The sequence below is a fragment of the Amaranthus tricolor genome, chromosome 17 (genome assembly GCF_026212465.1).
Source record: "Amaranthus tricolor cultivar Red isolate AtriRed21 chromosome 17, ASM2621246v1, whole genome shotgun sequence".
Classification (NCBI taxonomy): Eukaryota; Viridiplantae; Streptophyta; class Magnoliopsida; order Caryophyllales; family Amaranthaceae; genus Amaranthus; species Amaranthus tricolor.
In genome coordinates this window covers 11,107,484-11,122,709 of record NC_080063.1, presented here as the reverse complement: position 1 = coordinate 11,122,709, position 15,226 = coordinate 11,107,484, and the positions used below count along the sequence as shown (strand labels likewise).

The following is a 15,226-nucleotide window of genomic DNA, read 5'->3' as shown; positions in this document are numbered from 1 at the left end:
AATTTTTTTAGAGAGGAAATCATTTTACCTCGTGCTTTATTATGTTTTATGTTGTTATTCGTACTAGTATATTATTTACGTCGATCACTTCAAGCTAAGTGTTCTATTCATCTATCTATCTATTTCATTAGAACACCAAATTTTAAGTGTCCTAGTTTCTACTCATATCTAAGTATCATATTCTATGTCATCCTTAATGATGTATTACTTAGACTCATACATTCACGCCCAACTATGTGAAGTGTTCAAGCACTGGATCATTAATGTACATTTACACACAAGAGTTTTTTACTATTGGTTTTTTTATTGGCTTTTGACTTTTGACATTTTAGTTAGTTAAACAACAAAAAAGATACTCTCTCCTATTTATCCTAATAGTTTAATTTGACTGAGTACATTTGTCAATGTAATAATTCTATCAATATTATCTCTAATTATTATAATTATAAATTATAAAAAATTGATTTTAATGATCTTTGCACTGAAATGAATCAAACAAGATCTCACTTAACTATGTTATAGCTTATTGATTAAGAATATAATAAAAAGGTAAAAGTGATTGATAAATAATGTTAAAAGTCAAATGAGACCATTAGAGTGAATAGCAAAAGTATTTGGTAAATGATTTTTAAACCAGTTGAAAAACTGTTTTTATGCCAAAACCAGAAAACCTTTTTTTTTTTTTTCTTTTTTTATTGACTTTTAAATTTTAATCTATTTTTTTCTAAATAATTTTACCAAACATCTCCGTAACAACAGGTTTAACAACTAGCTTAAACAACTGACTTATCAATTATCAGCTAATTCTTATAGATGGTCAAACTAGCCAACAACTTCAGCCATTATCTCCGGCCAACAGTTTCTGCTAACTACCATTTGTAAAACATGATTTAAGCACATAGAAGGAGAGAAAAGAGGAGTGAGAAAGAGAAGAGTAGAAGAGGAAACATCCAGTAAGCTTCAGCATCATGCTAGGCTTTAAAGAGTTGTATTGTATGAAGCCGTTAACAACGGAATGAAAGTGCAAGCAAAATTCTTTTTAAAACACAAGTTATTCTTCTTCAACTTTTATTTAATTCTATCTCCAACTACTTAAGACAAGTAACAACTGTTATATTATCATACAGCTTTACACAAATTCTGCAATTCCATTTAGATATTAAATCATTACTAAATAATTAATTTAATAATTTTCTCCAACTAGTTTGCAAACTCATTCTCTTATATAAATACATCTTCTTCACTTAGTATTACTAATTAGATGCATGCATGCCAGCATTTCTTGCTCTAATTCTTTGTCTTCCTCATTTCTTCATCAACCATTTTCTCATTTTTCATATAATTTTCTTATAATGTTTTTCTTGATTTTGATATTAATAGCTATAGTCATTATAAGCATCACACATTGGCTTTATAGATGGTGGAACCCACAATGTAATGGGACACTCCCACCAGGTACAATGGGGTTCCCTCTTCTTGGTGAAACTCTTCAGTTCTTTGCTCCACATACTAACTATGACATCCATCCCTTTGTCAAACAAAGGATGAAGAGGTTAGTCTTTTCTCCATGAAACCAAAAGCTTAAACTGATATTTAATGATTCGATATTATATATATATATATAGTTTGTTACGCCCCCTCATACGAGCTAGAGATTTCCTATGGCAGAGAAGTGTGAGTGCACTATAAGTCTCTCTTGTATAGGGCACTAATTATTTTACATGAAAGAAGGGATAGATGAAATTCAAACCCATAGCCTGAACTTTTGATACTATGCCAGTAACCTACTCAACTAAAAGTTTAAGCTGATGGTTGAAGCTTCGAAATATGTTATATATTCTATAAATTAGGTAATTAAATGTGTTGGAAAAATAACCCACATGTGATCTCACATCGAAGAATTACGGAAAAAGTGACTAACATATAAGCTTAATTGACTACTCCTCCTATTACCAATTAGTTTTAGGATGAAACCTCATCGGATTTATTTACAATTATCTCTCGTCTTTTGCGGGTGTTGTTGGGTAAAAGCCCAAAATTATCAAAATGTTGTTTTTATTGTAGTTTGCTAGCTTATTCATTAATGTGTTGATTAACCTTTAATTTTGCAGATATGGTTCTATATTCAAAACAAGTCTAGTTGGAAGACCAATTATAGTTTCAGCTGATCCAGAGCTTAACTATAGAATCTTTCAACAAGAAGGCCAAGCATTTCAGAGCTGGTATCCGGACACATTTACAGAAATTTTTGGGCGACAAAATGTGGGATCTTTACATGGGTTCATATACAAGTACCTTAAAAATATGGTGTTAAGTCTGTTTGGTCCTGAAAGCCTAAAGAAGATGCTTCCTGAAGTTGAAGATGCAGTGCTTAATAGGTTGAATCAGTGGTCTAAACTAGACTCTGTGGAGATAAAAGATGCATCAGCTAGTGTAAGTTGTTTAAATTTTTACAATTACTCTTGTGTCCTTTAGAATTTGCTACATAAAGCAAGACAAAGTTATAGTTATAGCTTTTTGCATGTTTTGTAGCAAATTTAAAAGGAGCAAGAGTGGTTTCAGGCCCATTCATAGTGTTCAACCGCCTAGGGCCTCAGAAAACAGGATCTTATATAACAAACTCCTTATAGTTCATCACTCAAGTGTAGTTCAATTTATGATGTGTCTTCAGGTGATATTGTTTGTTAGGGGGTTCAAAACCTACTAAAGTTAAATTTTAGCCCCTTTTTACCATTAATGGATAACAAAGCACCTTAATTTTCTACATAAAAAATTTAATAGATCTCCTATATTCTTTGTTCCGACCCTAAACAGGAGGGAAGAGATTCGATTTCTTTAAATTTGTTACATAACACATAAAACGATTTTATTTGCTTTGCCTTATGTAGCTAAATTAAAAGGGCAGATGAATATGTATATATATATATATATATATATATATATATATATAATGGAGAAAAGCCACCAAAATGATTTGTTAATTAGCTTAGCTTATAATGTTTGTGCAGATGATTTTCAATTTGACAGCCAAAAAGCTGATTAGTCATGATGCTGAAAACTCTTCAGAGAATCTAAGGGACAGTTTTGTTGCTTTCATTAAGGGATTAATCTCCTTTCCTTTGAACATTCCTGGCACAGCATACCATAAATGCTTACAGGTATATTAGTAATTAGTTAACCGTTTGGGATCATTTGTTCCAGATCGATGAATAAGGATAGTGTGTACACTTTCTAAGTTATTGGAGCTCTTCCTCCCATTGCCATATGATTTTGGGATGGTATCTCCTTAGCTTATAAAGTGTGTGCACCTCATATTTTTCCCACATAATAAGTCCAGTCTAATTTAACATGGTATCAGAGCCAATAGTTCGATCAAAAATTAACATGGTATGTTCGATAAAAATGTCGTGAACACTTCTAAGTTATAGGAGCCTTTCCTCTTGCCATATGGTTTTGGGATAGTATCTCCTTGAAATATGGTTTTGGGATAGTATCTCCTTGAAATATGAGGTGTGCACTTGTTTTTTTCTTAATTATATGCTGGCAACGACAATAAGTCTAGCTAAACTTAACATAAAGATATCTAGCTTCATTAAAGCCTTAATCATTAAACAACTTTGAATGTGACCAAAGGGAAGAAAGAAGGCAATGAAGATGCTGAAAACCATGTTACAAGAAAGAAGAATGAATCCAAGGAAACACAATACAGACTTCTTCGATTACGTACTCGAAGAATTGGCAAAGGAAGGAACACCTCTAACTGAAGGAATTGCTTTGGACTTGATGTTTGTGCTTCTATTTGCTAGCTTTGAGACAACCTCCCTGGCTCTAACTGTAGCCATCAAGTATCTCTCGGAATGCCCTTCAGTGTTACAAACTCTTACGGTATTAACCCTAGTTCACCTTCAGTCTCATGTTTTTATCGGAATGATTTATCTCACATCGATAAATTAAAGATGGTCTGCACACTAAATGTGTGCACCTTGTTTTTCCCCGATAATATGCTGGCATTGACGATAATATGCTCACCTATCATAATTTGATGAACCTAATCGATGAAATATCAATTTGACAGGAAGAGCATGAGGCGATTCTGAGAAGGCGCGATAAATCAGATTCTCATCTTACATGGAATGAGTATAAATCAATGACATTCACATTTCAGGTTAGTTATGAATGCTTTGCACAAATACAGGTTCATTACAGAATGGCTCAGTTTTAACTAATCTATTGAAATTGCAGTTTATTAATGAAACAGTTAGGATGGCAAATATAGTACCAGGAATTTTCAGGAAAGCCCTCAGAAATGTTTGCTATAAAGGTATGTATCCATCAGCATTTAGAACTTTCTTAAGGACCTTCAAGTCTTTGTCAAAGTTAGCGTATATAACATATCTTGGGGTCTCAATCATCAGCTTAAGCTTTTGGTTGAGTTGGTTCCTTAATAGGAGATCACATATTTAAATATCAATCACCCCTCGAGGGGTCACAGGCATGTGCTGGATCCACACATCTAGCCTAAAGGGCTCTCGTGTAAGAGGGTGTGTGTTATAGTATATGACATATCTTAGGGTCTCAACATCAGTTTAACCTTTTGATTGAATTGGTTCCTTGAAAAGTTATTTTTATTTAGTCTAATAACATACATTATAAGCATAGAGAATTGGTTATTGTAGGTTATACAATTCCAGCTGGTTGGGGTGTGATGGTCTGTCCTCCTGCTGTACACTTAAACCCTGACAGATATGAAAATCCTCTTGACTTTAATCCATGGAGATGGGAGGTATGCAATTTATACTTTATTCATCTGTCATAATCATGTACAATTTTCATTATTTAGGTGAAGTTTCAGCGTCAATCGAATTAATGTCTTTGTTATCACTAACAACAATAATTCCTTTGGTTAAATTACATTTATATGAAACGTAATCTAATAATGAAATTAATATTCAGGGAGGAGAAATAAATGGTGCATCTAAACATTTCATGGCATTTGGAGGAGGCATGAGATTTTGTGTGGGGACAGACTTCACAAAGGTCCAAATGGCTGTTTTCCTACACTGTTTAGTCACAAAATACAGGTAATACGAATCATACTATACCATTACCATCTAATCAAGTATGAACAATAGTTAGGAACCAATTCAATCAAAAACTTACATATGATTAAAGCCCCAAAATACGTAATAGACTTTAACATGCCCCCTCACACAATAGTCTTTCTAGAAATGTGGATGCAGCACAAACCTTCGTCATACTTGAAGCTTAATATTTCACTTTTAATGATGAGCCGTGGTTGAGATTCGAACCCGTGACCTCTTATCATGCTGGCCTCTGATACCATGTCACGAAACCAACTCAACTAAAAGCTTAAGCCTATGATTAAGGCCCCAAATTATGTTATATATTCTAACAATAAAGAGCTATTTTTGCGAGAGACTGTCTCATACAAGCATTTATGAATGATAAAATACACAAAGCTTAACTGATTTTCCTTCACAAAAACTCAGGTGGAATCCAATCAAAGGTGGGAATATTGTGAGGACACCAGGCTTACAGTTTCCAGATGGGTTCCATATTCGGTTGGCTGAAAAATCATCAACAGAAGCCATTAAATGATCACCAATGTTTTGAAGCTGAATTTGATACTAAAAGCATTACTGCAATAAATAGAGATAAATACAAACATACAGGAAAGGAGAACAAATATTTACAGTTCTCCCAACAAAAAAAAAAAAAAAGAAAAAAAGTTGTATTCTTTACAGGATTTGTATACATTTTATTTATAGTTTTTTACCCTTCATCTTTCTTTGTATATGTGAAGAACACATATGATGACTTAGAAAAGAAGGGGTTATTATATATGTTTCACACAAATAAAAATCATTGCTGAATTCATGCTGACCTCTCAAGTGTATAGAAGGCTAAATGGCCTATTAATTTATATTTATACTAATTTTCAAGAAGTCTAGAAAATGATCATAGACTTATTGGAAACAGTGCATATATGCAGCTAATGGGAAAAGGGATTGCTAAATCAGAAACAGTATGTAATATGTTTATGCTAAAAATAGTCAATTTGCAGAAATAATTGATAAAATTTTTTTTTTCTTTTGAGTTTGCATCATATGAATTAATTACATGTGAGTTTTTTGAATTATATGGTGCAAACTCAAAAAAACAAAGAGAATCATGTTAAAATACATGAAAAAAATAATGACAGCAAAATCCAAAAGACTAGAAATTAAAATGATCATATTTTTATACAAGTTTATATTGGTTGTAAACATAGAATTATTGATGTAAGATAAGGCAGAGAATAGTAGACCTAGGGATGGTCAGGATGGTCATGGTTTTAAAATGACCCACCCTAGACAAACTTTAAATTCATAATTGATGCAGGGATCAGTCTTTATTGTTAGCTATAGAGAATAGAATCTTAATAATATCAATGTTTGTTACAGGAGAGAAAGTTATTAAATAGTCAATTCTATAAGTTTGGGTGTATTCTTTTGCTACTAAAAGAGTCTTGTATCTTTTAATTGTACCATCCGCTCTATTTTTAATTGTCAATACCCATTCGCACTCAACAGTTTTCTTTCCCATTAGCAAGACACATTTTTTCCAAGTTTCATTCTTTTGGAGAGCACCGAATTCAATCTTTTACAACAGCTTTTCATTTTACTTTACCCAAAGCTTCTTGAAACCCTTGAAGTGTATAGAGCATAAATTGAAAGCCATAATAGTCTGAAAAAAGATTTCCGTATTTGGCCAATTTACTGGATACTTTAACCGTTGAGCCTAAATTTTTTATCATACCTCTTGGGTGGAATTGCTCTAGCATTTCTTGGTGGTAATTGGTAACTTGTAGTGACTTAGTAGAAATGGAAACAAACTCCTCTTGAGGTACGGGAGGGTTAGCAATAGTCTCCTCTTGAAGTATGGGGGTTAGTTTGGTCCTCAATAATATGACTTACCTCAATAGTGTCGGATATAGTAGGACTGGTAGAGACAGGCTCAGGTTGTACGAATGCTCTCAATGGTATTGCATACTTGCTCTATTAGGTCCTGACTCAAGACTTCTACATATATCAACCAAGTTAGATCCTCACTTGATTTCTCCCTTTGAGATTGAAGGTAGTTGTAACAGTAGGTTGTTTTCAAAAAATCACACTTCATGGTGAAATACATATGATTATGGACTGAATCATAGGGGAATGAGGTAATGAAACATGCAAAATAGAGTTTAGGTTGTGTATGGGAGTTTTGTGTTTAAGTTTCTTGTAAGAATGAGATTTGTGATGTATGTAGTAATGTCAATTTACAAGGAATTTAAAAAAAATTAAAAAGTTAAATTGATGACAATTTAAGTTCATAAGTCTAACATATTGACAGTGAATTACGTACTTTAGAATTTGTACATCATGTCACTTTTTGATAGATTGGAACTACACAAATAAAAGATATTGAAAGAATATGGTCATGTAGTAACAAGGGAGTATCAAATAATTTGATCAAAAAGAAGTGTACAAAGTCTCAACTAAGGTTCCAACTAAAGAAGTGTACAAAGGGATATAAATATTTTTTAAAAAAAATTTTTAATTGTGTATAACTAATATATAAATAACATCAGAAATAAAATATAAGAAGAACATAAACTAAAATATATAGAAAAAAACACCATTCTAATTCCTAAGGGTAAAAGATTTGTTGTAAACAATATTTTAGTTAATTTTTTGAAATGTGTTGAAAAAATAATTAAATAGAAAATTCAAAAGCCAATATAGCAAAAGTGGAGATTTACATTTTGGTTCTTTACTTGTCTTCTTTAAACTTAAATTTTTAGTGTACTTGTTTTACAAGGCATTCTTTGTTTGTTGTGTTGTGCGTATTGAACATTTTGAGGTGTCTCCTTTCCAACTTCAAATACAAACCCAAAAAATCAAAAGCCTCCAATTTCTATTTTTCACCCTTTCCTCCACCGCTAAGGGATTCATCCAATCACCCCCCCCCCCCCCCCCCATCATATAAAGAACCTCTTAAAAAGGGATTGTATAATTTTAATTTATTGTAATAAAGAAAACCTCCAAATTATACCCTTTTATCAAAAATTCCGAAAAAGAAACACTTCAATGGCGACTGTCAATCGTGAAGCAATTGAGACTTTCATGAGCATCACCGGTGCTCCTGAGTCTGTCGCTACACAGAGACTCCAGGTATAATCTAACTTCTTGATTTAATCATGGGTTTTCATTTATTTCTGAGTTGGGTTGATTTGGGTTTTTGTTTGGATTTTACTTAGTTTGTTATTTTTGTTATCAGAAATCAAAAGAAAGGATATATGCTGATTAATTGATGTAATGGGTATTCTTTATTTATTGATTGAGTAGCCAATAGTTGTGTTTGACTTGGTTGGTGATGATAGTTTGTGTTAAGTTGTTTTTGATCAAGTAGAATTGTGGGGTTTTTTTGTTTTCTTCTATGTGCATAATTTAGCTTGCAATTTAGCCTACATTTGATGGCTACCATTCCCTATAAGTGTTGCTTTTGCCTTTGCAATGGAGGTAGTATATAATGTTATTCTTTAGTGGTCATTGGGGTGAAGTTAAGTTGAGATGGATATGAAGGAATGTAATGTTAGAAAATGTTAGAAAATCAAATAGAGAATTTTTTTGCACGGCAAGGGGATTGATGTATTGGTTTATTTAGCCGATTCCAATCTTTTGAAATGAAGGTTTTGGCAATGTTGTTTTTGTTGTTGTATTGAGGATTAAAGTTCTTTTACTGGCAGATTACTTTGATTATGACAGATTTCTTCCTTATGGAGAAATCGTGTAAATGTCAACGCGTTAGAGATTTAATTACTTGATTGAGAGGCCAATCAGTTCACCCTTGGTCGTTTGTTTCTCTAGATGTTAGCTATATAGGACAATTTGTGGTTATCATTTAATTTTGTATCTAGGTCAATAGAGGATCAGCTGTAAGGAATGTTTGACCGGGATAGTTGAGGGTTTGTGTTAATTGTGAGATATTGTGGGTCAAACTTGTGCCCTCATGTTGACATATTGACATGTACGAAGTCACTTGTGATCAAGTGGACGCAGATGGGTATAAAGCTCGACACTCTTGAGATTTATGGTTTTTAAAGCAAAGTAGTATTTGATGTAGGGTTGTCAATTGTAGAAGTGTAGAGTTAATAAGACATCTTAAAGATCGATTACACATAGTTATATAAAAACTTAGATGTACTGCAAATGCTTTATATTGTATTCTCTGTTTCATAATATAGTATTATTATAAAGGATATATAGTTTAAGTGCATGGATTTTTTGGAGTTTTGGACTGCAAATGACAAACTCATACCAAAGACAGCCACACATAGCCCTACTTCAGAAGATCAGTGGTAATGCTGTATAATGATCTATCCTTTTTTTTTATGTATTCTGTTCATTTTATGTATTTGTTTTCTCTGATCACTTAATATACTTCTTATATGTTCATGATCAATTGAGTCTTGCACCATTCCATTTGAAGAAACATCAAATGACTATGTCTAATGCCGATGAAAATAGAAGGGAAATGGTGTAATGATTGTATTAAATTATAAATAAGAAGTTGCACGTCATGTGCAACTTTTATTAATGTATGAGTGCTTTTTCCCCCTTGTCTCTTGTCTAGAGAAGAGGAGGGTATGCATTATGATGATATCTTTGTATTTAGAATGTGACATTAAGAAATCTATGGTTCCGTGAACAGCCTCACCTTTTCTGTACCTGTTAGTTCACAATTCTCTTATGAGTTATGTCAATGAGTGTTTTTTTTCCCTTCCACATATCTTGTAGTTCAAGTTTATATTTTGATGATTTAAATGTGTACTTTCCTTTTTGTAACGAGTCTTTGAAGATGTGAAGTACTCATACGTGCAGATTCTTTTTTGAGCTGCGTACTTCCCTTGTTAGTTTTTTTATTTCATATTCTTTTGTATAGGAACATGGTGGTAATCTCAATGAAGCTGTTAATGCACATTTTACTGAGGCAGATAGAAATATGTAAGTTTTTTTCTATACCGATGTGTGTGCATAGTCATCTTTCCTAATATTTACTCCCTTCTATTCCTAATATTTCTCCCATTTGAAAATGGACACTATTCATCTACCACTATTCGTTTGTTTTGTAATCTATAAGTTGAAACTTAAAACATAGTCAAGTGGGTTTGATTTGTCTCAATGTGAATTTTATTATATCGACTTTTTATAATTTTAAACTCTATACAATTTGAGATATTAAGGATTAAAGTAATGCATTGGAAAGCTTTTGATTCCGGACAATTAGTTAGAATAGGAAGGAATATCAGCATCTCCTATTGGTTTGTATCTTTTGTAGAGAAACTAGTCAACATTTAAGTAGGGCTATTATAGTATATATAGATTTCTGTTTCTAATCTAATGACTGTTAATGTAATTGCTTTCCATTTGTGATATCTAGTTTGCAGGAAGCCCCTAGCATAGGTGCTGCTCCACCAAATGATCTCATGGATATAGATGATCCACCCATAATGCAGACTCGTGGTCCTACATCTCTATTATCTTCTACTAGAGCGTTTGATCCATTTTCTATCCTTGATCCAGCCTTTAGGGGGAGCCTATTGAATAATAGAAGCTTTTTTGATACCAGCGCTGAGCTCATGGAACGTGCCCCATTTGTGTCTCAACCAAGAGAATTAAGGGAAATCCCCATAGAAGTCAAGGATGGTGGCAATTATAATGCTGCTTCTTCTGGTAGTGGTCCTAGGATTGAGGATGTTACTGATACTCTTAATGCAGAGGGAATACGTGGAACAGTCATTCTGGAAGATGAAGATGACAATGTTATTCCGTTGAATGTAGGAGGTAATAGGGATGATACCAGACCTAGTGCACCTCAATTTGATGATATGCCAGATCATGCAAATGATATAGAGGAAGAAATGATCCAGGCTGCCATTGAAGCTTCCAAAAGAGATGTTGAACTACAGAATATTCAAGTTGGCTTTGTTTTTTCTTCTTTAATTTGGACTTACCATTAATTTATCCTGTTTACTCGTCTGTTCGGTTATCTATGCAAAAATAACAATTTTTTCTATCATTTCAGGGCTTGCACGAGGCTGGCCCACTGCAGGAGCCATCTCAGCGCGATGATACTGATCTTGTACATGCAGTATCCTTATCTTTGGAGTTTAATGATCTATGGTTTTACTTTTTTTGTTGCAAATTTTGTTTGCTGCTGATTTTTTGTGATACTATCATGTTAAATGTGAATACAGACAGCAGAGCAGGAAAAATTGCAAAGAGAGACAAGTATCAAGGCTGGAGCATCTGGTTCTGTTTCTGATGAGCGTTTTGAGGTGGAAGAGCTAGGGAAATTTGATGCGCCAAATCGAAGGTATCTTTATAAATTGGTGTATTAGTCATGGGTTCTTTGTGACTAATTGATTAGTTGACCTAAAAAATTCTGCAATACCTGACTATATTATCCGAGTTATCTAAACCATATACAAATATTATCCAAAATAAGAAAATTTTCTTTTAACCTGATGTGACCTCTTCTGATTCAAATTGATGCCAAAATTAACATAGTTAATTATGATTGGCTTTATATATTAATTATGATTGGCTTTATATATTGAGCCAGTCAACTATAGATCCTAATATGATCCCTATTGAACGAGCCATTTTGGAATTTGAAAATCCCTTTACTCAACAACGACGTGTCATTAGCCCAATGCCAGCTTCCCGCCTTCGTGGAGTTTTGGGGATCAAATGTGCTCAATCTCAATTTTATTATAACGGAGATTGTTCTTACCTGATCCTTGGTTGCAAACATTATCTACTATTTTTCAAAAGTAAGCGTGCAAATGCTTTGATGGTCCATTTAACTAAATCCATTACAATCTGTAGATTAAGATTTATAAATATTTGTCTTCATTGAGAAATCTTAAAACTCAAGTATAACTTAAGATAAGTAGAACAAATACGAACAAATCTATTGATAAGTGTAAGCCTTTTGTTTTTGATGGTTTTGGTCCATCAAGGAGACCAGTTAGGAGAATTTCATATGAAATTGTTGTAGTAGAAAGGTAATGATATGCTTCTTTAATGCTAGTTACGTTCTTTTGTTATGCTATCATTATTGGGATTGGGGCAATTGTACTGATATATTCTGAGTTATCAATTTTTCTCCAAAATCTCGCCTCATGTGCGCAAAAAATTTGTTAATAATCTATTGAACTTTACTCCATTGTCTTTTGTCTCTTTTTCAATCTACAAGGCAAGGTGTAGAATCTTCTCACAATTTGACTCGTCAAATAAAAGAAGCTGGGAGTTCATCCTTCCAAGAGGAAGTCTATGAATTGGATGAGCAACCACTGGTCCGAAATAGGCCAAGACGTAGGTCTTCTGCTTCAGCTATGGCTAGCAGAGAAGTAGGAGAGTCTGAAGCTAGTCCTGCTCTGAATCCTCTACAACCTACTGTTGCTAGCCAGTCACAAACTAATGGAAATGCTTTCCCTGATGAGGTAGTAATATCTCTTCGCTCCATTATAATGTGGGAGTTAGTTGAAAAATTCAGAGATATCTGCGACACATACATTTTGATGAAAACGCTAACGAATAATTTGAAAAAGAATGATAGTTAAATGCTGTAAATATTCCCCTTATCAACTATCAAATGCTTTTTTGCAGTGGGGGGGTATCTCCTCCGAGGAGCACGATGAAGCAGTCATGCTGGAGGCTGCCATGTTTGGTGGACTTCCTGACAGGGGATTTCGTGTACCATATGCTCCGCATCAGATGATGCACCCTGGTTTTGACACAACCTGGAGAATGCCTCGTCCCCCCTCACCAAGCCTAGTTGCTCAGCGTGCTATTCGAGACCAGCAGGTATGAGTTTTGAAATCTAGAGTGCGTTTTTTTTTTTTCTTTTTGAAAAAAATACTGATTTCTATTTGCACTTAACATGTAGGATGATGAATACCTTGCTGCATTGCAAGCTGATAGAGAAAAGGAATTGAGGGCTATGGAGGAAGAAAAAGCAGCTAGGAAAGCGGCACTGGATGAGCAGAGGAGAAAGGATGAAGAATTGCGGATGAAATTAGAGGAGGAGCAGGTGACATTGCAATTTCTTGCACATCTTATGAAGTCAATTTTTATTTTAACACGTGAAAGCCAAATCTCCCCAGAAATGATGTTATTCCTTTAGCCCATTCTGTTTCTTAATTGAATCTTGGGTTTTCATGTACTTCACGATAATGATGGCTTTTATCTTGAGTTTATGCTCTTATCAATTTTTTTCTCTCGTGTTTCCAATCAAGCTTTAATTGGAAACAGCCTTTGATAGTACAAGGGCAAGGCTGCACACATACGATCCCACTACCATACCTATCTAGGTGGGAGTCACTCTATTGGCATTGGGGCAATGTAATGTTGTGTTAGTTAGCCTATTGACGGTGTAAAATTCAATTGTAGCTTTCTTTATGAAATGACTAATGCCCTTTGTTAAGAAAGATTATCGACACAACTTGGTCTAAATGGCTATAGCATGTTCACCGGTTGCTATCATGTGTGTAAAACTACGTAAGTTGCATCTTATGGGACTAATGTTCTATCGAGTGCTTTTTCTTTTCTCCCTCATACATCAATTAATGCAATGACTTGATATTTTATTTAGTATAGTCATCTCCCGATACTTGGACTATCTTAACAATTTTGACGCTACTGAAAAATGTTCGGTATTATTTCTGGATTGTTCACTGGTGATTCTCTATGGTCCAATCTTTATTTATATACTTTCTATGAGTTAATTAAAAATTCTTCTCTGCTAGGAGCTTGAGAGACAACTGGCTGCAAAAGAGGCTTCTCTTCCAGAGGAACCATCATCTGATAGTGAGAATGTAGTCACTCTTCTTGTTAGAATGCCCGATGGAAGTCGACGAGGCCGCCGATTTCTCAAGTCTGATAAATTGCAGGTATGTCCTGTGAATACTTGCTTCTGATTGGATTTGATGACTCTGGCAATCTCGTTAATGGCTGGCTAACTGATCGTTGTATCTGCAGTCTCTCTTTGACTTCATTGATGTTGGGAAAGCCGTCAAACCTGGAATTTATCGAGTGGTAATTTTCTACTTCTCATCTACTTGTTCGAAAAGAATCAGTTGTCTAATTGCCTCGCGAATCCTCACTTGAAAAAAGCGAATTATGGTCGGTTTTAGGATATTTTAACCATTTTGAGGGAAGCACAAAACCAAAAGGCGAACTAACTAACGAGTTATGTTTCACTGAAAAGAATTATTATGCTTTAACCTTGTCGTATCTTTCTTGAATATCACATCGGACTTTTTTTATGTGGCACCGACAGGTAAGGCCATACCCTCGCCAAGCATTCAGCAATGAGGAGAGCAGCTTAAGCTTTAGCGATCTCGGCTTAACAAGCAAACAGGAAGCGTTGTTCTTAGAGTTAATTTAAAGATGACACCACAGAACTTGTAGAGAAATTCAAATGTTTTTATCCACTCGGTAATTTGTAGAAATATATGATCTTCATGCACATGGAAGTTGGATCATCTGACTGCCAATTATAAGTACAAGTAACTCCCATGTGTTAGGAGGAGTGGAAATGGAAAAACACGGTCAGGGCAGCGTTTCATTGCCCCGGTTGATGAATTTGTTCATTTGGATGATTGATTGTTTATCTGTTTATGTTTCTTGCTGCATACTGTGTTGCACAGCTTTGCACAACAGAAAGGAATATAGGAAGTTTTGTGATCAACTTTGTTGCCATCTTTGATGGCATTAGATACCTTATTGAGCATAACCGATCAGGTATTGGCCTCATAACAAAAGTCCGATTTTCCTTGAATTCTCGAGTCTGGAGGAGATACCCGATTGGATATTGAGCATACTCGATCAGGTATTAGGCTCGTTTCTTATACGACATCGTCTCTTGCTCTACTTCATGTTGGCAGTCTCCTTCAATGCTCTACTTTATGTTGGCAGTCTCCTCCTTCAATGGTTCCGTTAAGTCCAATTTTTCCTTCTTTTCAGCACATTACTTTCAAGACAGAAATGACCATTAAAGAGCCTTAAAACACAATATAAATAAGAGAAAATACATGTAAAATATTATTGTATCAACAACCAATAAAGGCAATGGTCAAGAAAAGTATGTGTGAATGGTCTTGAAGGCTAAGACT

The 15,226-nt window shown here is 34.2% G+C and overlaps 2 protein-coding genes across 2 annotated transcripts; both read left to right on the top strand.

Annotated features, from left to right (window-relative positions):
- Nucleotides 1-1,187: 1,187 nt before the first annotated feature.
- On the top strand, nt 1,188-5,898 carry LOC130804799 (cytochrome P450 87A3). Its single transcript, XM_057669401.1, has 9 exons — nt 1,188-1,552; nt 2,112-2,433; nt 3,009-3,158; nt 3,634-3,885; nt 4,076-4,165; nt 4,243-4,321; nt 4,677-4,783; nt 4,954-5,081; nt 5,511-5,898. Exons 1-9 carry the CDS (start codon nt 1,266-1,268, stop codon nt 5,617-5,619), a joined length of 1,524 nt encoding a protein of 507 aa, XP_057525384.1. The 5' UTR covers nt 1,188-1,265; the 3' UTR covers nt 5,620-5,898.
- A 1,967-nt stretch (nt 5,899-7,865) lies between these two features.
- LOC130804798 (plant UBX domain-containing protein 8-like) lies at nt 7,866-14,892 on the top strand. Its single transcript, XM_057669400.1, has 11 exons — nt 7,866-8,216; nt 9,988-10,049; nt 10,486-11,023; nt 11,131-11,187; nt 11,303-11,421; nt 12,307-12,553; nt 12,720-12,917; nt 13,000-13,143; nt 13,859-14,002; nt 14,091-14,147; nt 14,392-14,892. The coding sequence occupies exons 1-11, from the start codon at nt 8,133-8,135 to the stop codon at nt 14,497-14,499; spliced, it is 1,758 nt and encodes a 585-aa protein (XP_057525383.1). The 5' UTR covers nt 7,866-8,132; the 3' UTR covers nt 14,500-14,892.
- Nucleotides 14,893-15,226: the final 334 nt, after the last annotated feature.